The 23,079-nt window shown below is 36.5% G+C and overlaps 1 protein-coding gene across 2 annotated transcripts in view; it reads right to left on the bottom strand.

Annotated features, from left to right (window-relative positions):
• CDKL5 (cyclin dependent kinase like 5) overlaps nucleotides 1-23,079 on the bottom strand; it is a 135,670-nt gene that overhangs the window by 61,040 nt on the left and 51,551 nt on the right. For both annotated transcript variants that reach the window (XM_061364536.1, XM_061364537.1), the window contains exons 2-3: nucleotides 17,268-17,490; nucleotides 16,691-16,725 (exon numbers count right to left, since the gene is read on the bottom strand). In XM_061364536.1, the coding sequence (XP_061220520.1) occupies nucleotides 16,691-16,725; nucleotides 17,268-17,331 (99 nt within the window). In that variant the 5' untranslated portion in view covers nucleotides 17,332-17,490. The remainder of the gene's footprint in view (nucleotides 1-16,690; nucleotides 16,726-17,267; nucleotides 17,491-23,079) is intronic.

Raw genomic sequence — 23,079 nt, 5'->3', positions numbered from 1 at the left:
CACCTTAATTTCTGCTCTAAATTTCTACATGCAGATTTGCAGAGAAGGCAAGGGATTTTTTTCCTCTAGGATTATACAGACAGTGCATTCTTTAGAAGAATGTCTTAATACAACTGCCATTTTGCTCTGCCAAGCACCCAAAGCTGTATTCCTTTTAGAGACTTTTTTCTTCTTCATAGAATAACATTAAGGATTAAAATTCAATCCAAACTGCTTTAAAAGAGACAACAGGCAGGATTCATTCCTCAGACATGTACAGGTTTTACTGTTCACTGTTGCAGAGGACAGAGGAACAGGAGGGCTGCCTCTATACAAGTTGCATGGTAAATCAGTTAATTTGAGAAGCACAAAGTACATGAGGAAATAAAGGAATCCACAGACAAGGGAGACTTCTGTTACTACTAATAGATAATGAAGAAATGTCAGCTAAGTCTTCATAAAAACAGCATTTCTACAGATTAAATTTTAGTTTTGGAGCTAAATTGAGAGACTGTAGACTTATTTGAGGAAGTTCCTGCAGCATCCGAAATCTCATGACTAGATGGGTGTATTTTTTTTTATATCTCAAAAAGGAGAAAAAAGGCTAAACATCACATAAGTTCCAGGAAGATTTAAAAAAAGCCCATTCTAACAAAACTTGCCCCTACTGATCAGATTATCTAACACATCCCACTTTTAGATCATGCACATGCGCTTTTGAGCCAGAAAAAAAAAAAAGATACCTAGAATTCTTGAAAGTTTGTCTGAACATGAGTATTTCTTGGGAAAAGGAGAAGGAAAATAGTGTCAATCTCACCAATTTTATTGTCCCAAGTGCTGGAAATGTGGGGAGAGGGGATAAAAGAAAAAGTGCAGAATGATGAGCTGAGGGTCAAGGAATAAAAAGCCTAAAGAGGCAAAGAAAAGGAGGCACACAAATGCAGGCTGAAAACAGACTGGAAGTGGGAACTAGGATAAGGCACCTGGACTCAGAAATTAGTATTAAAACCAGCATAACAAATAAATGAACGTGAGCTCCAAATTTTACTGGAACCTAATTTTACTGAAAGCAGAGGAATGGTAAGAATTCAGAAATAGCGGCAAACCCACTAAAACCACATATAAGTCTCATTCCACAGAGTTCTGGTATGCATGGGGGATGAAGGCAACAGGTTACTAGTTACACCATCTCAAATACTAGAAACTGACAGCTGTGTGACAACTGCGTGGGTATCCATATGGTGTTATATGATGAATTTTGTGTTTGAGAAGTCTGGAAAATTATGTGCAGAAAAGTAAGTTTATATATAAGGATGGCATTATTTGAGGGGAAAAAGTAGCATTCTTTTATTAGAACTACTGGTGCGCACAAAAGAAACTGAAACCCTTTCCCAGGTCCAAAATAGAAATAGCAATCTCTAAAGCTAAATTTAAACTGAGAACAAATATATTCTGTGTTTAAAAAACTCAGTAAGTCCACAGAAACCCTCCAATATTTCCTACAATTGAGTCCATCTCGTTTAGCTTTAGCCAGCTAAGAGTTATACATTCAATGTGCATTGTCAAGGCTCTCCCCACAGCTACTAAAAGCAGGGCAAGGAGAGAAGATTCAGCCAGAAGGTTACTGATTTTAATCACTTCCAGATGGTAAGAACTGCTTTTTGAATGTTGGAGTCTCTCAATTTATATAAACTAGGGAGATAGGTTACACAAGACTTACACACTGAAATGGTGGGTGAAATTAATTCCACGCAAGTTATTTGACTTTGCAAACCTTCTGTCTGGTTTGGGGGGTTTTCTGGGTTTTTTTTTTTCTCATGTATGCACAAACTTATATGCAAGCATATGGTTTTAAGGTACATTTCAGAAATAGTTATCAACACTAGTAACTTCAGAGATATTACCTTCTTTTGCATCAGCATTTTTTGAGTTCTGTTGCTAAATTAATAACATCTTAGTCCACTGGACTGTGTTTGCAATACGCATGCTAGAAATACAAATAAAGTCTTCCCAAGTGTGCTACTGAAGTAAGAACCTCTACATTGCCAACTAACTGTGCAGCATCAATTCTCACATCCCACAAAGCAATCTGGCAGAGCTAGCAGTAAGACCAGAATTTTTGAAGCTCATTCTTCTTCGTTAGCCTGCACATTAGATAAAATGTTCTCTGGTGACTACATTCATGAAGCTATACATATCTCTGCTATAAGCTTTGCATTTTCTTTCCCTGGTATAACTGAAGGTACTACCTGGATCAATAAAGCCTTCAATAACTTACAAACAGTGCCCCATTAGAAATAGCTCCTTTCCTTATGCACAGCTCCCAGGAGAACGTTTCAGACAAGATCTTTGAGTAAGAGCACAAAGGTTAAAATGAGAGGCTGTCATAAGAAAAATATGTATTTAGAATGTGTGTTATAAATTGATCTAAAGCTATATTTCTCTCAGTTCTAAGGCACTTTAAAGACCCATTTATAAAGAAGTAGGGGAAAAAAAAAAAAAGTAACCACTGGAGAAGCTTTAGGGTTCTTTGTGCAGTAAAGGTTTCAACTTTTTTACTTAATAAAATTTCTCATTTATATTTAATATATAAATAACCATTACTTCAGATTTTATTAAAGGGATACAAAAAAATTTTAAGATTACTGAAAAAAATCCAAAAGATAAACTGCAGAAGTAAGCTTGGGTATTCATCACAGTACTTAGTCTAAACTAGGGGCAGATATGAAAAACAAAGTTTCTTCATAGGAAGGTTGCCCTCTGTCCTTTGTAAACTGATACAGCAGCAAGTGTTCTGCTGGTACAGAGCATAAACAATAGTTCTAATGGCAGTCTGTTGACAAGTGCTTGTATTTGAGTGTACTAATCCTGACTTGGTTTCATTACAACACGATTCTGGATGTGAGTTTTTTTAATTTTTACTTTAAGCAACATTACAATGCAAGATATACAGACAAAGCTCTGGGTATGATGAGTAATATAAAAGAACATTAACAACTGAATCATTAATTACTGTAAAGCCAGTGAAAATCCTCATTTAAAAAAAATAACAAATAAATAAAAACCAGTCTTTCTCACGCATCTTTCATTCAGGTAGCCCCATCTAAACAGTCAACAGTCACCGCCTCTTAAAGGTAGCCTTGTAGAATGTTATTTGTTCACCCACCCTAACCCAAAAATCCAAACAAATCCATGGACAAAAGATCCCTGGACCTAATTTTATCCTTACTTTCCACTGATTTATTCTCTACAAGAAATAATTTAATTTCTAAGCAGATATTTTGACAAAAGGCATGATTTTCCGTTGAAAGACTCTGGGACTTATTGTTTCCTAGAGCTACCAAAATTGACTTTTTTTTTTTTTTTATAGCTCAGAAGTGGTAAAAATTGCTTTCCTTCATGCAAACATGTTTAGGGAAAAAGCACAAGATACTTTGGGAACCAGGATAATTTTTCAGAAAGCTCCTGAAACATGTTTTTTAGATAAACAGATGAGTGAAAGCTGAGAAAATATAATCATGAGACTTCAGTTGTAAAGTTTCTGTTTAGATTTTGATTGAAGAGTTCTATACTTCTGCTGAATACTTTGATAAAACAACAGAATCATTACCATTCATAGCTCATATTGAGGCACAAATGTTCAGTTCTCATATTCATGAAAATAAAAAGGAGTTACATAACAGTTTGCTAAACTGTTTATATGCTAGTACATATAAAAATCGGCAAGAGGCATCAGAAGGAATGGGCTAGTATCAGTTTCTAAAATTAACCAAAAGAGACAACTTGCCATAACCCATCATCTAAAAGTGTGTGTGTGTGTTTGTGTGTGTGTACACTTGTGCATGTCTCTCTACATAGAATCATAGGATGGTTTGGGCTGAAAGGGACCTTAAAGATCATCTTACATCTTAAAGTAACATAAATTAAAAACTACCAATTTGATTAAGTACCGTAGCGAAGAGAAAGTAAGAAATACTACAGACAGGCTGATCCTGTTGATTTGCTTCACTGATACAAACAGCACCTGAGAGATCTGGTTTGCAGTCTCTGTTTTATGTAATCTGGAGAACCTGGATGAAGAGGCCATTACAGCCCCTAGTTTCTAGGTAGAATTTCCTATTTTTGTGTGTATATATATATATATATATATATATATAAATTAAACCTGGTAGAGTCGATGGCATAGATGTTGTTTGCCATCTCTTAAGCCTTCCTAAAGGTCACTAGTGAAGTTCCTACTGATTCTCTTTTGCTCCCCAAACAGTTCCTATTCCTTACCACTACAGCAACATTTATAGCAGTGGAAGCATGAAAGACAAAATTAGAGCAGGTTCAGAGCCCAGGCTGCAATTCCAGCAGGTACTATCTTGTATACACATCTTAACACCATTCTTCAGTAGCTGATATGGTTTTTTTCGTTTGTTTGCTTGTTTTTTTTTGGGGGGGTGGGGGAGTGGGGAGAAAATGCACCACTTGGATGGATTATTCTCACACACAGTTACAGGAAATTTGATCCTGCAGAAGCAGCAGCTAGTCAGCTTTACTCTGCAGATGGCATTGCCTGTAACATATTTCTGTGCATAAACATGGCATTACAACATCTCTGTTGAAAATGTTAATTGATTTCAAGAAGATAGCTTGCCTGCTGGTCAAGATGTGTACTGTCAAAAGAAGAGGTAGGTGTAACCAGCCAACCGCATTTTTTTGGTCCTATAGAATTTAATCTTTCTACACCTCAGTGCATGATTACACTTACAAATGTCACCTACCTCTCTTATACTTGAAAACCTCATAGTTACTAAAAAAAGTCTCTCTAAACCCAAAAGGAAACTGGATAATAATAGTAACCTTATTCAGCCAAGGTTAAGTCTAAGAAAACCGCAGTTTTCACCACACTGGAATCTGTGGTAATCTTCTGTTATTAGAACTATATGTAAAAATACGCCTCATAACAGATCTGGAAAGGAGTTCTTCTCAATGCTATAAAGACTGTTCGCAGACTGAAAGATTAGGACATACAGCAGCACCCAAACTAAGCTTTCTTTCTCTCAAAACATTTTATGGTCAACTGATACTTAGTTGCTCAATAAGGCAACACATTTTTATACAAAAAATTAAGAACAGAATAAGAGAACATGCACATCTGTACACCTTGTTTCTTCTGCAGAAGTATGTAACAGATCAGGCTAAGTATGAAAAGTATGAATAGGATAATAGGAGAGACATTGAGAGAGTACACACACAAGCATGCACAAGTATAACAAGAAACTGCATTAAAAGGTTTCAAGAATAATTTTTATTGATAATGGAGAAAACTGTTCCCAGGATGGTGCTCCAATAGTACAATTGAGTAAAGCATTATGTGAAACCCAGAAGCTTGCAGCACAGCTGACTCACAAGCAGATCTTGCACCCTAACAAACAGCAGACAGCTTCAAGGTTGCAGCTTATAACATATACCAGCCTCTCTCCAGTTAGCTCAACACGGAAACAGAATCTAGACATACATTTCAAACAAGTTCCAAACAAGGGTAACAGAATCATTGAAGCTGAAGCACGCAAGACTGAGGCTAAGTCAAATCCCACAGCAACGGACAACGGACAACTTCTAAGCATAAAATATATACAAAAGATGTAAGAACTAGTTTGCTGTCACCATCGAAAGAAACCCCAGAGAAGTAATGGGACTTGACAGCTACTTCCACTCATACTCCACCCTGCACATTGATACTGCCCAAATTAGATACTGGCCATGTGGGCACACACCTACACCTTTGTACTTCTACAAGTGTACAAGTAAATAAAATCATGAAAGAATGGGGAAAACTAATTCCACCTCAGCATCCTGCAAATATTCACTTTTCCCTTGTGTAAGATTTATATTGAATTTTATTATACTAACCTTTCTATGCTGTGGCTCTTTACAGAAATTAGGGTTCACATAGATGAATAAATGGAAGATGCTTTATCAAAGCTTTTAAGGAGCAAGCAACTATAAACCTGAAAGCAATGCTGGCATATGTGTTTCCAACAGAGCATTACCTGTGCTATTCAGGCACAAATCCTCACTTTGCTACACATCTGGAAAAATGGTAACAGAATTCCATAAAGTGGGTGATTTTTCACAATGGGCAAAGTTAAGCCATTACGTTAAAGGGTTAGGATTTAAAAGGAGTTGCGTGAAGATTGGTCTAATTTAGCAATCTAAGCTAAAATAAATCAGAAATAATTAAAAAAAAAGCAAATACTTTACAAGTCCAGAGGGTGTTTTGGTTTTCCTATGAAACTGGCAACTGGACTGTTCTTTACCAAAAGCAAGCAGCAGACTCATCAAAGCTTTATTGCCCAGGTGCAGCTAAGTATAGCAAACCAGAAGCATGTGTTCTGGAGAGCTTCATAATTGTAATACATGTATAGGGGACACTTAGCATAAAGAATGCTTCCAGTTCTGTGCAAACCTGCAACAACAGCTAGCATCAAAGAAAGACTGAGCACTATGCAATCTTAACAAAACAGCTTCTGTTCTAGAGCTCAGCTGGCCTCCCACCGTATCCAAAAGTTCTTGATAGCCATTCTGTGATGCCAGGCCTGTCTAGTCCTGTTTAGCTGAGATCAAACACTACATACACTAAGTGCCGTTATTAAGTTCTTTGCATGAAATTTTATATTTGTACACATTTAAATCCTATGTAATGTTATAATTAAAAACCACTTTCCTTTTTTTCCCTGTTTATTGCTATCCAGGCTTTGAATAAGAAGTAAACACCACTGTACCTGAAGTTACATATTCCAGAACTTTTTGTTCAAAAAGAATAGAAAATTTTCTATATTTTCAGGAGGGCATTCCACCAATTAGGAGTTACACAGAACTGAGCAATCATGGAAAATTAAATTACTTTAGCTAGAACATTCAGAAGGACAACTTACTATTTAAAAAGGCACTGTACTACTTATTGATGAAAAAAAACATGTGCCAAGAAGAGCCTATAGCTTTCAGATAAACTGAAAAGCTAGGAAAGTTTTTGCTATTGTTGTCAATATTTTTCCTACGCTGTCAAGTATTCCTTTCCTAGGACTCCTGGCTTAAAACAAAAAGGCTTTAAATTCACACAAACACACATACACAAATTAATGTAATTTGCATATTAAGACACTTTATCATAGTAACATTTTAGATTAACTTGACTTCTACAAATAATTTTGAAAGCCACCCAGATCTGGTTTTTACCATGGTACATTTAATAATCTACATTAACATTCTTCTCAAACACTGAATTATGCTCTATTTTACCGGCCTTTATTTAAATACATCCAGAGATCCGCGATTAACCTAGTGCTCTTAGAGCTGCTCACATGTCCAACAAAAGTTTAATAAGTCTGTAAGAATTCCCTCCAGGAAAACAATTAGTCTAAAATTTAGAAATGCAAGTAAGCTACACAGTAATTTGCAATTTGATGACAAGACTAGACTGTAATCCAATATTCAAGCAAGTTCATACTACTACAGATGTAGTCCTATTATTAGCCATATGTTGTTCCTTCTTCCATATATTAATTTGCATTTCCTAGCCTGCACCACTACTTTCCTAATGACCCAAGACCCTACATGAGGTCTCAAATCTTCATCTGTGTCAATTTCTTCTGCTGCTGCTTCTAAGAAATACTGCAGTCATGTTCTTAAGGTTTAATTTTCAGCATAACTTTTTCAACTTTTTGCAAGAAAGACTCATTTATATGGATAGTCTTGCTCTGCGTGCTCATCACATCTACAGTTAAAAATAAGGTTTCGTTTACAAGTGCATTAGAATGAGATAGAACACTACAAGCTGTTTGCAATTAAGAGCCATTAGGGGCAGCCACAGAACACACTGCTGCAGGTCTGAATACGATTCCTCTATTACTACAAGTGTAATGATATATAATCCCTTTGCAGATGGGAGCATGCAGCAGCTACTAAGGAGCGTGCCTATTTATTTATTTATTTATTTTCAATGAAAAGCGTTATTTGCAGCAGAAGCAGTAACTTTTCACTTAGTCAAACCAGTACCAATCACAGGAATTCATGCAACATATTATGTAAAAGATGATCAGAAAGACATACAATTTCTTTAAGAAACAAAGTGTGACAGATGTCTGGTTAATCTAGAGCCATTAGCGTGAAACTGGAAGAAGCTGTGTGACTAAAAGAAAAACTGATCTGAGACGCTGTGACTGTACAAATGACTTATCCTTGACTTAATTTAAATTGAAAGCCACCAGTAATACTTTTCCTATAACCTTCCCAAGGTGAGATGAAATACTCCTGTTATTTTTAACTCAGGCTTCTATGCCTCCTACAGCTACCTTCATTACTGGAGTGTAAGAGTGATCGCCTGTTTCTCTCCCTCCCCCTTCATGTTTTGAAGATCTGCAGAATCAGGTTTTTACATCCCAGCTTTGTGCCGCATGAAATTCCATTGCCCCATGTTACAATTGCCAAGCGAATTTAAGCCATCCTAATTTGTGGCACTGAAAGTAACACCCTCATATTGTACTGCTGTAAATTTAACACAGCTGAAAAAAAATAAATATCTTGGTATCTTTCCACAGCATTTTAGTTTCTCCCCTCTGAAAGCTCTCTCACCTTTCCCCTGCACCTTCTATTTGTAAATTAAATGCCTTTGGGGAGAAGAGAGGGAGGGAATGCCAGTTTTGAATGCTGAATACTGCCCACATTTGAGCAGGGTTCATAACATGTCAAGTACACAGGAAGAGGTAAGGGAATGGACTGCCCTACAAGGGACCTTTCATATAGCAGTCTGAATTGTCATAAAAGACTCAAAGGGAAACACCACAACTACAGATTTCAAAGCAACACTTTTCAAAACCCTTGGCTGCAGGACAAACTACTGACAGAGCAATGTAAATAATAAATGCATTACATTTAATGCATTTCTTTTTGTGACTGCTTTGTACAGTCTAGCCAGGTCCTGTTAAAGAAATCATTGTATGCGATTGAAAACGACAGCAAGGGTTCACATAAGCACAAATTTAAAATTCTTTGAAATAAAGCATACTTTGGCAATCTATAGCAGAAGTAACATAGAAGACAACATAATCTAACACAAAGATAATGTAATCTAACAAAAGCAATCAAATGGAGACCTGGGACTACCTTACTTTATCCTCTCATCCTACACCGCCTTAAAACTATGAAAACCAAACGTTTACTTCAGTTAATGCTAGAAATCAGGCTTTTAGGAAACTGGAACAACACCAACCAGAGATCTGGCTTTTTTTCCCTCCCCCACTGGAGTAGGTAAATAATTTTAGAGTTTGACAGCTTTCTCAAAATTAGTGCTTTAATGGTTTTTATTATTTTATGAAACAACTCTTTTTAAAAAATTGCAGAGAGAATAAGACTTTGAGGAAAACACATAAAAGGCGGCAATCAGGAATACTATAGCCCACCTTGCGGATAGGACACGAGGAAAGACCAAAGAGTCAGCTGTATTCCCAACCTGTGTGATTTCAGCAACTTAATTTCCACCCTCCATTCTACACAACTACCTGATCTTTTGAGCAATAACCATGAACATATGAATCTTCCACTTTAATCTAAATCAGGACTTTGCCGATATTTAAAACACGTTAATACAATGATAATCTGATTTTTTCCAAATCACAGGGAACTGAGAGGACTATGGAAGAGGCCCAGGTTCATGTACAGACAAAATGTCACAATGTCACAGACAAATGCATAAATGAATAACGAAAGCTTTAGAAATTTCCAGTGCCACATTAGCATCTACCCTGCATAGCAAGTTACAGTTGATTATTGTATGTCATTGACCTATACATATAGGAAAGTGATAACTGAAGTGAATTAGTACTAACTTAGCTTACCTCACACTGCCACGGAAGTACAGTATAGAAGCCCATGAAAGAAATACTATACACCTAACATTTCAAATGAGAATTCTGTAAGGAACTCAAAAGGTTATTCATTGCCTAATGATGAAGTTAAAGAAAATGGTTATGAAAGAGTTAATATGATTTTCAGCACTACAGCTTGCCCAATAGCTCTATTTTCCCCACATATAATACCCAAGACAGATCTCAACTCTGACTACTGCAAACATTTACTACTGGCACACTATCTACTTCAGAAGCTCAGTGAAGGTCTCATGTTCACTGTATGTATTTCACACAAGTTTTGGCACAAAACCACACCAGTGAGTGGGTGTTTTAGCCTTAGGAACAACAGCATTAAGTGCAATAATCCTCCCTAGGTAAGCTGCCGTTACTGAAAGAAAACAGTATGCTGAACAGAGATTTGCTCTCAGCCATGATTAAAACCAAAAATCTTGCCAAAACACATTTGCTTATAAGACAAAATTAGCAATGCTGGTTTTAATTACATACATAAATCCAAGAAAGATCAGCAAAAAATTTGAGGATGTAACCAAATAGAGGCAGTAGCAAGATATCAAGAGTAACAATGAGAGAATATGTGACTTCTTAGACATTAATCAGTAGGATTTGGCACTGTAGTTTTTACCTGGTTTTAGGTGAAAGGATAGTTATATGTAAATTGATGGTGTGTAAAAAAAACCCAAACAAACGCATAAGGACAGAGTATTTTACACAGTATACAGAAATATCAGTTAATGCTTTAAACAGTATGCACAGGCAAAGAGAAGACTTAAAGGACAGATGGCTTTAGGCACAGGATAAAGTAATGAAAAAAAATATACAGCATAATCTGCTAGAATATTCTGGTGATAATGACTTCCCAGTAGAACTGTATCAATTAGAGACACTGAATACTTTGGGGAATATCACAATGTGCCTGCCCCGTTCTTCCTCTGTTGTTTACCTCTAACAAAGTCACTTTTAAGGTACTGAGCTAGCTGAACTCATCTGATGCAAAATGACTATTCTGGTGTATATCAGGGTAGTAAATTGGAAAATGTCTGTGGATGACTCAGCTTTACTCTGAAATGATAAACTAATTGCTTAAAATGCTCCTAACGTAATTCAATTTTTGCCAGAAGGTTTTAACCTGAAATTCAATTGTACAGAAAGAAATACAAATGCTTAATGTATGCTTTCCCTGAACTGAATGACTTAACGCATAATGCTAAATGCTCAGCATCATCATCTCCTACTGCTTACCACTGCAGTCTGTTTTCCATAACTTTTAACAGCAGTATTTTCATATTTACCTTCAGATCACTCATTAAAATGTTCAATAGCAGTACTGTACCAAGTAGCTATCTACTTGTCGAAAGCAGACAGAAATAACTTTTGTTGCACTATTACAAAGTGTTTAGTGAAATACAAACACCAAGAACTAAAAACTTCTGAATCAGCACAGACAGTATTCTGGGGTTCAAGCATCAGACAGTGCTAGTTTATTCTCTAGCTGAGCAGTCAAAATCTGAAATCAACTCGTACTACGTTCACCATATGAAAGATATTAACGCTGAGTGGAAAAAATGCAGGCAGCAATATGTGCTCATTTTGGAAACTCAGATTTTTCATTTACTCATCATTTCATTTCCCAGTCATCCAAACAGGAACTACTGTCAAATCAATCAAATCCAAAGTATAAGGGGAAAAAAAAATAAAAAAAAAGAGCTGTATCCATTTCAGGAAGAAGTCGAGGATAAACTGAAATGAAGACATTATTCGTCCAAGTACTTGGCTTAAGACAAGCTGGAGAGTTAAGAAACCTTGAAAGCCAGATCTAAACCAAGAACATCTGAAAGCACAGCATACTGAAGATAAATACTACTTTCACAAACAATTACACTTACCTTTTAATTTTGACACATAAGAGAAACTCATAAACATAAGAAGGGTTAAACATTTAACATTTAAGAGTTAAGCAACAACACTAAAAAAAAGGGTCTCTAGGGACCCAGTAAGAACAGTAAGACAAGCATAATAACATCAGCAGATACATGAGTTATTAGAATCACTTCTCCATTTCCCAGGCAAATTTGGAACTACGTTTTTATAACACCAGGCAGACCACAAATTTTCTCTGGGTATGAAGCTCCCATTCCCTCTTTGAAAACAACACAACCAGGTCCCAGATGGCTGTACACAAAACACAAGGAGGAACTAAGTGCCAGTGCAGTTATAGAAATATGCATTATCTGAAGTAGCTGTCCTCCTAGATGATGAAATCCCTCAACAGGATCACAGAAAACGTGCTTGCATGACCACAGCACTGCCATGAACAGACTCAGTGTATTCTGAGAAGGACAAACTAAGAAGGCAAGGAGATTCTTGCAAAGGAAAAGGAAGCTTGCAGGCATGGACTTTTTCTTAGAAATAAGTAAGAAAGAAGTCTAGGTTTTGCATGAAGATTGGAAGACAGAACAACCCAGGTGGCATTAGGGCGAGTACCTGCTTCAAAGCACCTGAGCAAGACAGCAAAACAGATAAATAGATAATAAAGATAAAAAATTCAGTCCAGTTTTTACAGAGGACTTGGCGCACTTCAACATCTGCTGCAACAATACAGCATGGTGGAGACAGAAGATATCATGGAAAATGCAGAAGGCAATTTCTTAACAAAACTGACCAATGAACTGATAGGAATGTGAAGGTAACTGACAAACTAAGAGGCAGTGACAATGTTTAGTCACCCTGATCAGAAAGACCATTGTGAATCAAGGAGTTAGTGATCCAAATAGAGCTCCCCTAAGGAGGGACAGGTCTGCACTGCACAAACCCCTTGGCTGCAGGACAAAATCTGCCAGCTCTTGGAACAGAGCAGCCAGCAGACTGCTCCCACTCAGCAACCACTATTACATCACATGTAATGTAAGGCCTTGCCTTTGATCTAAAAGCACATCAAGAAGTCCTCACATGAACATCCGTTTTGTTTAACAGTAGAAATTATTAATAGAGTTTTCTTGTAGGAAACTCCTGTAATAGCTTGAATAATGAAATACACGGTGTCAAAGTATACCAAATGTTCTGCCTGTATGTTGTGTCACAGTATACTGAAACATTTACAGGAACTTTCAGGTTAAGTTTTGCTTCTAGGCTTCTTTCTTCAGTGTGCCTGTCTTTGGACACCTATGGCTTTCCTACAGCACCTTCCTATGGTTTTATTGATTTTCAGTCACAATGTTGTCCTACTAGCTTTGTATCCAGTGCCAGCATTCTAATACTTGTGCCTAGGTCTCTATTCGCAAAGGATAACTACATAAAGCTGCAAGCCCAAGCTGCAAAGTAAAGGGGATAGTGGTTTTATTTAAAGGCAAATATTTGGTAAGTCTTAAACATAAGCAAAAATTCTTTTCCTCAGCCATGATGTCTGACACTGCTGAACTGTTCAAGTGGCTTTTATTTTCAGTAAACAGCCAAGATCCAGTAAATAAGGCAAGAAAACCTATTTTAATAGTTTGGGAATATAAAAATGTATTTCCAGTATTATCAAACACAATGCACTCCAGTATATTTCCTTACGAAAAGTCCTCTCATTAAAAGAAGGGGGGGAAAAAAGCTTTTCAGAACATCAGTTCTGCTGTATCAATATTATTTGTATTAAATTCACATCAGAAAAAAAATAATCCCAAACCAACAAACAAAATCGCCAAAAAAACCCCAAAACAATCAGATAAACCAGATAAAGTAATCTCTATGCTCAAAACACAATTAGCAATAAAGGATTTGCAATAAAAAAATTAAAGCATGCTGTATAATAATGTAAACACAGCCATTTAGAGGAGCTACTTCAGCTTTTCTGATAACGTTCCCTTAGCAAAATAAAAGCACATAATAATGACAAGGTATTCGTTCCTCATGCCATTCTCTCCAGTTTAAATCCATATAGAGATGACTATGAAACTCAGTGGGGCATAAAGATATATATCTATTGAAACACTAAGGATTATACATTGCAATTGTTGCAATTAGGAGTGAGCTCCACATTTCACACAAAATTTACCCGCTCACCAATAAAATGGAGATAAATTGACTTACAAGAGCTTAGAATTTGATCCTGGCATGTTCCCACTGTTTATAAATATGAATATAAATACTTCTATATTTAAATTCTTAGACATAATTGCTAGCTTGGCACATAATGAAAATTAGCATATGCTGAAGGAACATGACCAAGGACGGTGTGGTATATATCATACACACATTAAAAATACTGCAGCATTCTCTTGTTTTTATGCTGCTCCTGGACTTTGCATGTGGTGCCAAACAGACTTCCTATGTAATGTACTCAATGTTCATTTGTGCTAATCATGTGGAAGAATGTCTTTATTTCTTCATTCATACTAAAAAAAGTATGGCCATCAGCAGCCAAACAGTAAAAAAAAAACTCAAACAAACCACAACCAAAGACAAACCAAGCCACATACCCATGCATTTCAGGGTAATTCTGCTAAAACTTCATGAAAGTTAATTAAATCTTTGTTTTCCTATAAAAGTAGGGAAGTTATATTAAAAAACATTTCTTGATCAAGGAGAAAAACCACATATACCATCCTGCAATAGGTTTTTTTCCTCCTTAGAGTGCAAGTAACTTTTCTTAATGAACAATTTTTTTTTTATTATTATTATGGTTTGGGAGAAATTCCCATTTTGTGCCAACTAGTGACTGTTTTTAAGCCTTGCCTAAACTCCACCCCTTTAGTTTAGAACATCTTTGATCTCACAGGAATTAGAATCTTCTCACCTTTTCTTCTTCCCTTTCCTTCCCCATTAGAAAGGTGTTTCTTTAGTACATTACAACTTCTACCATGTTCATTCTAGTCAATGATTAATATCATAGCCTTAAAATTTCTGTCTATAATTTAGATCTTTTCTGTCTTAAGGTAGCAGAAATATGTAACAAACAGGTAGCATCTCCACATCTTCAAGCTCCAAATTATACTGTTCCTCCAACTTCACAGACACTTTTCCTCCATATTTAGAAGGAATAAGCAAAGTAAAAATTAATAAAATGCATAAAAAATGTAGGAACTAGGAAATAAGTCTATTTATTATGATGCCTACTATTAAATATAAACTAAATTCTTGTGGCAATTGTTAAATGTTTTTTTAACAAACCTTGCCTAGATAGGCAACAAGCAGGACATGCCTGCTCTGAATCCATGCAGCAACTTGCAAAAGAACTGGGGACAGGTCCCTCTCAACATATTTTCCAAGGCATACAAGGAAAAAGTTAAGATGACAAATAGCGGGTGAAGGATGGGCAAAAAAAGATGCATGTCAAAGTTTAACATCTAGATAATTTGGGTTGGTTTTGTTTGTTTTGTGGGTTTTTTTTTTGCAAACCAGATAGCCCCTAAAGTCATCTGCTCCTAGACATTGGGTGCAGCTTGTTTTAAGTGAGTGAGAATCATAAATCTGTATGTTTAAAATAGCAACACACTTTGCCTTTTCTTCAGATTTTCAACTACTGGAAACCCGAGGTCTTATTAAATCCACTTGCTAGCAGCTTTAACAATTACAATTTTGTTTTAGAACTTCAATACAGTTGGTTCAATTAATTTCCAAGCTGAGGAAATAAAACGGTGTGACCACCTGAAAGTTTAGATCCTCACATAGGTTGTAGGAAGAAACACCTCCGTGTGCTAAAGGAAAGTTTTCCTTTCTAGTCATCTGGTGTACTGTAAAATATTCTTACAGCAACTGACAATAGGCTACCCTGGCATTACACTATGCTCGTAGAGTTCTAAACTCTTTCAAATGAAGACATGACTTAAGACATGCAGACATGAAATTTCACTGAGCAGCACAGGAAATCCTAGAAATTTCTGAAGTCTTCATAAAGAGAGCTGCCTAATATAAACTGTATTGTTACTACCAAGGTGCTTTCAAACTTTCACCCTGAGTCATAATTCTGTAACTATCCAAAAATACCAAAGCCATTCTACTGAGTGTTAGTCTCCCTGAAGACTGACAAGGCTTCAACTTGAGATAGGATCTTTCCAAGCTCTCTTTTTTTCCCCCCTTCTTTAACTTGAAGTCAATGTAATAGTGTAAGCCACTCCAAATACATATGTCCTCTGTGGAAGTCCTTCTGTGTACATGCTAAAAGCTGCTGCAGGAAGGTAGGCCTGCTGCAGTGCGGTAACTTTTTTCTAGTAAAGGTGTGAGCTACATAAAAAACAAAACAAAACCAACCAAAAAAAACCAAACCCCCAAACCTGTTCCTGGATCACTACACATGAATAATTCTATGATTCTCAAAAGTTTTGCTTCACAGAAGTAGAAGTTATTTTGTTATATGACTATACTGCTGTTCCAAAGACAGTAAAATAGTTCATGTCAGTTCCTTGCTTATGAACAGCAAGTTCAGATTTATCCAACTTACACAGCAGTGAAAATAGTATAGACAAGGTGCCAGACGTCGTTTTTGTCTGAAACAGTTTTTGCTTTTTACTACTTCTTCCAAATTAAAATCTACAAGCATGGAAGTCACTGCTTCCGTAATGCACTTTCATTGTCCAACAGCTGCAGAAATTCCATATGGATCGCATTCCGTTCCCCTGCCCCAGGACAGGTAAGTGGTTTTACAGCAGTATTTAGCAATTAATTTGACATTCTAATTGAGACTGCTTGAGCGTAAACAGCATTCCAAAACACCTTTTTCTTTTTTTTTAAGAAATCTTATATGTAATACTATCTCAGTTCTCATCACAAGTCATTGTCACAAAATACGAGCATTTAGCTTAAAGCAATTTACTTACCTTGTGTCTGCATTTAAGTACAACGCCATAGGCACCTGAAACAAAGAAAAAAAGAGATAAACCATCTCAAAGCAGAAAATAAAAAAGTGGCAAGATAAAACAGTCTTCAGTCACCTTTTGGTTATAGAAATAATGCTGTTCCAGTATTAATTACCCAGAACTTGCACCGATACTGTACTGAAGTTATGTGCACTGAAACGATTTCATAAAAATTGCTTCAAAGTAAATTTCAAAATGCTGAAAATACTTCCCTTAAATATACTTGCAGAGCAGTTGGATAACCTGCATGTCCCTAGTATCATTAAAAAGAAATTAATATAGTAAACATAAAAAAAAACAAAACCCCACAACAAAAACCCCACAACACAACACAGTCCCATTTCTCTTCCTTTTCTTTTATCTTCCAAACTTCTCCTTCCATCTAAGAATGGAATTAGAAGGAAGTATAGGGAATAAACTGATGTTTCTTAAAATCTGAACACAGCAGTATTCTGCACATGAAAACTGATTACCATCAAGAAAACTAAGTCAAGTCTATATAAAATCCTAATTCATTTTTTATTAAGATACTACTTACCTTCACCTACAACCCCAAGGATCTCAAATTTATTCATCACATTACCAATGTTAGGAATCTTCATCAAGACAAACTCCTCTTACAGTGGGAGCCACAAAACATGGCACAACGGGGAACGTCCAAAGATTTTGCAAGAGGCAGTTTTGAAAAGGCGGGAAAAATCCACCTTGATCAACTAGACTTCTCAGAACCCTTTCTTAATCTCTAGGCAGTCGGTGTCTTCCTGGGGAAAGAAGAGAAAAGAAAGTAATTAGTACTTCGGTTTATTTCACACCAATATTGTCTAACAATTTTAACAGAGTACTAATTTACTTCTACATTTTATGATGAAGAACGCTTAGCAGCAGTACAATGGACAGAACCTATTGAGAACATATATCTGACAGAACAGCTGGTCTTGTAATCCCATACTTAGGGTGTCTATTACGCTATTAGCTAACTTACTTTTTTTTTTCTACAGGACAGAAACAAGCAAAAAAGTTGATAGGAACTATTTCAGTGAGCAAAAATACACCCATAATTACACCAAACTGAGAACATAAGTATGTTGACAGCTAGGCAAAAACAAATTGTGTTTACTCAATTTATTATTTGTCCACCATAATAAAAAAGAAAAAAAAAGGATAAGGTAGAAAGAATACTAAGTGATAGAAAACATTCTTCTACTGCTAAAAAATAAAAAAAAAGAAAGAAAAAGATTTACTAGACTGACTAGCAATCAGATGTAGAAAATAATTTCCATATCAGCTTATTTGGTAGAAATGCAATGAACAGCAAAAAAGGTTTTCATAGGGTTTTTTTCTATGTTTCTCAGTCACTGAAGTAATTTGTAAATCGAGCAACTATACACAGATTAAAGAACAAAGGTTTTTGTGTCTGTTTCAGGTTCACCACATCTCTGCTATAATTTTTGAAGTCTGATAAATGAAATACACTGAAGTCTGGTTTTGCTCACTCAGACTGCATTTTCAACCCTAAAGGCATACATCTCACAGTCAAAAATGGGAAAGGGCTAAAATAACTTCACCATAAATTGAAAATAGGTAATTTCCACAGTTCAGTGCTCCAATAACAGGACAACTCATGAGGAACAAGATGGTAGGGTAGAAATTAATCCATTTAATTAACTTATGTGTAATGTGTGAATGTGAACTGATAATGTCAGGTTCAGCTCACACAGACAGGATTTCACTAGAAGCTATGGGTGCTGGCCAAAAGCTGCTCCGACTAAGTCACACACAGAAGAAAAAAAAAAAAAGAGAAAAAAAAAGGACAACTCAAGGGTGGAAGAATCACACTAGCCTCAGTCAGACACAGGGAGAACATTCGGGGTGTGCACGTGTGTGTGTCAGCAACTTCAGAGTTAATCATCCACAGTATCCAGGAAGCAAACGCTGAAAATAAAGCAGTGACTTCTGCATTAAAGGGATGGTTAGTGTTGGTTTGTTGTGGTTTTCTTTTTTTTGGGGGGGTGGGGGGTATTAAAGTTGCTTTCAAAAAAGCTACCAACTCCATAATGGATTATATCAGTTGTTTAATTTACTGTTTCAATTAATCTTTTATTTTTGCACTTGTGAATTTTAGAAAATTCCCTTTCCTTTCTCACTTGGCATCTCCTTCTCACAAAAGCCTTTGTGCTGTTTGTCCAGGCTTTCTGGTTACAGTAACAAACTGATAGCATGAGCTCCTGGAAAAGCAGGAGCATCTGCTCAGATACACCCATCAACAGGAGAACATGGGACTGATTCAGCTCTCTATGGAAACAGGCTAGTGCCAGGCGCATGGTGCAGCTGGCTGTTCTGTGCTGCAGCTGAGTGACAGAAATGTTGCTACAGAGACCACGAAAGAACCGTTAATGCTGTAACATAAGCAAGACACAAGAAAACAAGTCAGCAACGTTCAGAACAGAAAAAAAAAACTTCCCAGAAAGAAAGGAACAGTTAGAAAACATCTGTTTTCTATTAGCACTATTCAATAACATCACCAAATCCTCTATTATTCATCAACAAGTCTTTCTAGAAATTAGTCTGTGATAACATTCATCACTTATCAGCTAATGTTATTACCATACGTTGTCTTTCTGCCTTACAGTGTACACAGTACTTTTGGATCTGTGACAAAACAGTGAAGAAGCTTATGAGATAATGTATCAAAAACTCAACAAGACACTTAGATGCAGTTTCCTCTGTTCCTCATTTAGTATTTCTAAATTTCTCAAACTAGTTAAACCTATACAGACCTGCAGCTTGTGATCCACTAAAAAAAAAAAAAAAAACCAAACCAAACCAAAACAAAAAAAAAAAAAGAAAAGTTCTGCAAGTGTATTCAGTATGCATCCTATTTTTCTACTGGAATAAAGGTTAGATATGCAAGCAGCTAAGCTTATTTCCTGAAATTTGGTACTACACATCTTCCTCTTCCCACCAATCATGCAGTTTCCCCCTTTAGTTCATTAAAAGTAAGAGCCACAGAAAGCTGATCCATTTGTTACACGGTTGCTCCTGGACAGAAGACACATAGAGCAGCGTTCACATGTAACTCCTTAAAGGTAAAAGCCTGTCAATTCACTTACTGATGTCCATTCATCATGAGTCATACACTTCACCTGGCCCAAAGAAACACATAAACCAGCTTCTTGAATTCTCCCTGAAGTGCATCATGACTGACGCAAAGGTAATATAGATGCACATACAAGGGGACTCCTAACAGAAAACTGCACCTGAGCACCTCTTCTGTGCTGGCTTCAGAATCATCTTTGTGCATAACTGTGCTGAGAGCACTCTATGAGAACCTGATCTTGAAGTGAGAAGAGCTTATGAGAAGATGAAAATTGTTGTGTAGCAGCAGCATGGACACATTACCCAAACAATTTTTGCCCTAGGTCCCTTGCTGTATCTCCTCAAGCAAGGCAGTAATTCAAACTAGTTTTCTTCTGCAACATTAGTGAACTCAAGACTAGCTAAATCCATCTAACCACTACACAAAATCATACATGCTTGTTTGAGATCTTTGCCTCCAAAAGCTCATGAACGTTTGAGAAGAAACTGTTAAAAATACTTGTTCAGTGGCAGCACCCACTGAGCTTTGTGTGTTTTTCTGCTTTTCGAAAGGCACTGGCTTTGTTAAGACTGTTTTAAAAATCACTGATTTTTACAGGAAATCTGGTAACATGAACTCAAACTCAATGAACTACTCAGACTGAATAGCAGAGTGATTGTAATAATAAAATAGAAATAAAGACTAAACTTTTAACAAAAATAAAAATATCAAGGAAGTTATTGATAGCAAGAATTACAACATTCTGTAATTTAGTGAAGATAGGATGGATTCTTTCAAGCTGGAAATAGCCAGGAAAACCTTATTAATAGCAACCACAATTTCATTCTTTGTACTGAGTATCGTATAGGTCTGTTTTAATAAGCTGCCTGCTGGCTAGAATGATAACCCTTGCAGAAAAGGAAATAAGGCCATTCTTCACCTCTCAGTAGGGAAATAGCGCTCATTCTCCTAACATCCCTGAGGCAGCCAGGTTAACAGCACAACAATTTAAGAATTAAACCAACAGACCTTTGAGATGGTCTCAGTGTTACCATGGCACTCTACAAAACAGAGCAAATTCGGCAAAATGAAACATCACGAAATGAACAAGAACAAAATAATTGTACTTAATCCGGAGCTGTAACAGTGTGAGATTTTAATACAAATGTAGCTGTTCTGCAATAGCATGTAAGCCTTATATCTAAAAACTAAAAACTGTATAAACGTTCTGGGAAGGAACAGACAGACTAATACAGCATTGTGGTACCTGATCATTTGCATTTAAATTAAAACCATGGGGAAAAAGCCTAGCTCTTCCCCAATTCCTTCTTCCTTCACAGCCATTAAGAATTCTAGAACATCATTCAAAAGCATTCAACTTAATTACTTACTCCAAGGCCTCAATCCTAAATAAAAATGCTTTTCATTGTTTCATAATCATCAATAGCTGGATGAGGGGCAGGCACTTTTTACATAATTAGATTTTAGTAGAAGCCTTTAGCGATAATCATAAACTTGAGGTAACATCTGTCTTCACAAAATTTGGAGAAATAAAACTCTGCTAGAAATATACAGTTACATTTGTATGTCAGTGTATTGGACATCGAGTATATAGTTCATTTCACATATTAAAACAGAAAAAGTGCTATTTGCACCCTGCTGAAGTCACTTACAAACTTCTAACTGACTTGAAAGTCATCTGTTCACTAACAAAACAGCAGGTCAGTAAATAGGTGTAAAGAGCTTATGCCATATAAGTATCCGTCTTTAATGGTTATATGTTAATCCAAACCCTTCCATGCCTTCTTTTGTAAAAGGCACATCTGAAACCATTAACCACCTCTATTAGTCATGATGTATCACTAATAAAAATAGCAGTGACAATAGTTGGAAAAGAGTTGGAGAAGTTTTTTTCTGGATTCATTGACCCAGAAGAAAGCTCCAGGAGTATTATGAGAAATTACAGATTAGAAAGAACAAATTCAGTATTTGAGCAGCTTTAAGGAGAAAGCTAGTAGGAATGTTCTGACTTTAAGAATGGAGAGGGGAAAAAAAAAAACCTAAAACCAAAACAAAACAAAAAAATCTGAAACCAAACCAGCATATTGCTAGCGAACTTTCCAGTCTCACTCCTGCATTTGGAATAAAGCTACCACTTGTTTTTTCCATAATATGGAAGGACAGTGGACCTTCTAACTGGACAAGTTTCTGGAGAAGGAGCCACCAAGATCTCATAATATGAAGAAACCTACAATGTAGAAGTTAAAAAATGAAAAAGCTGAAGAAGAGATAAAAAGCAACGAGAACTGCAATACAGCAAGCCATTTTTCACACCCTAAGCTTCAATCAATCCCCTTCTGCTCATTAAAAAAAAAAAAAGGAATTAAGAGAACAGCCAGTGAAAGTAAATACAAAAATTAGAAAAATGTCCAACAAATTATGTAAAAGCAAAACACCAGGGTTGTTTGCATGCTTTAAGATTCAACTCCAGCAAGCTTTTATTGACATTGCTAATGCCATCACTGGAAGCTGACTTGACTGGTGTTGGGGTTCAGTGGAGTTGTTTTGACATTCACTTTTTTTTAATAGCTGGTGATATTTTGAAATCTTAAAACTCATCTGAATGAGTTATACATCAAGGGAAGTCATCATCACATAACTGGCCTAAAAGGCAGCATGCCGCCATGGCAGCAGGGCCAAGGGTACAGGGGAAGAACCTGAACAAAGTTTCCATCCAGCAGCAAGCACACAACTAGGAAAGGGTTGAATCAGGTCTCAGCTATTAAAGATATCCATTTGGTTGAATTCTGAAAGGAAAACTGAGCTTGAAGACCAGTGTGGCAATAATGATTTGGTTCAGTTTATCTTGTCCAGTGGGTTTTCTTCCTTTTGTATGCAAGTACAGATTGAAAAATAAATTCAGCTCATCCTGGATATACGGACTAAATTCATTTCTCAGAGTTATAATGCAGGATTCATGAGCTTCTTTAACAGCTGTGGCCAACTCAAAAAGAGTGGGTGCTTAGCAGGATGCTTCTAAGACCACACTGACAAATAAGTAGACAGATTATCAAAGCACTGAGCACAAAAGCAGCTCCCATGAGTCATAGCAGGAGGACAGGAAAGACAATTTTTGCTTCCATTTTAGTCTTCCTCTCCAGTAAGAACCTTAAATATGTCTATTGTGGGTGTGACAGCTTCTTCCACAGCTTATGCTGGTCCTTATGCATGCTGGGCGGTCCTTGCCATACCTGTAGCAGCTCTGAATTAAAAA

The sequence above is a fragment of the Neopsephotus bourkii genome, unplaced genomic scaffold, assembly GCF_033783945.1.
Source record: "Neopsephotus bourkii isolate Nb327-2 ecotype Australia unplaced genomic scaffold, CSIRO-AGI_Nbou_v1 NB_1234, whole genome shotgun sequence".
Taxonomy (NCBI): domain Eukaryota; kingdom Metazoa; phylum Chordata; class Aves; order Psittaciformes; family Psittacidae; genus Neopsephotus; species Neopsephotus bourkii.
The sequence above is the reverse complement of the archived record's forward strand: the minus strand, read 5'-3'. Positions and strand labels throughout refer to the sequence as shown.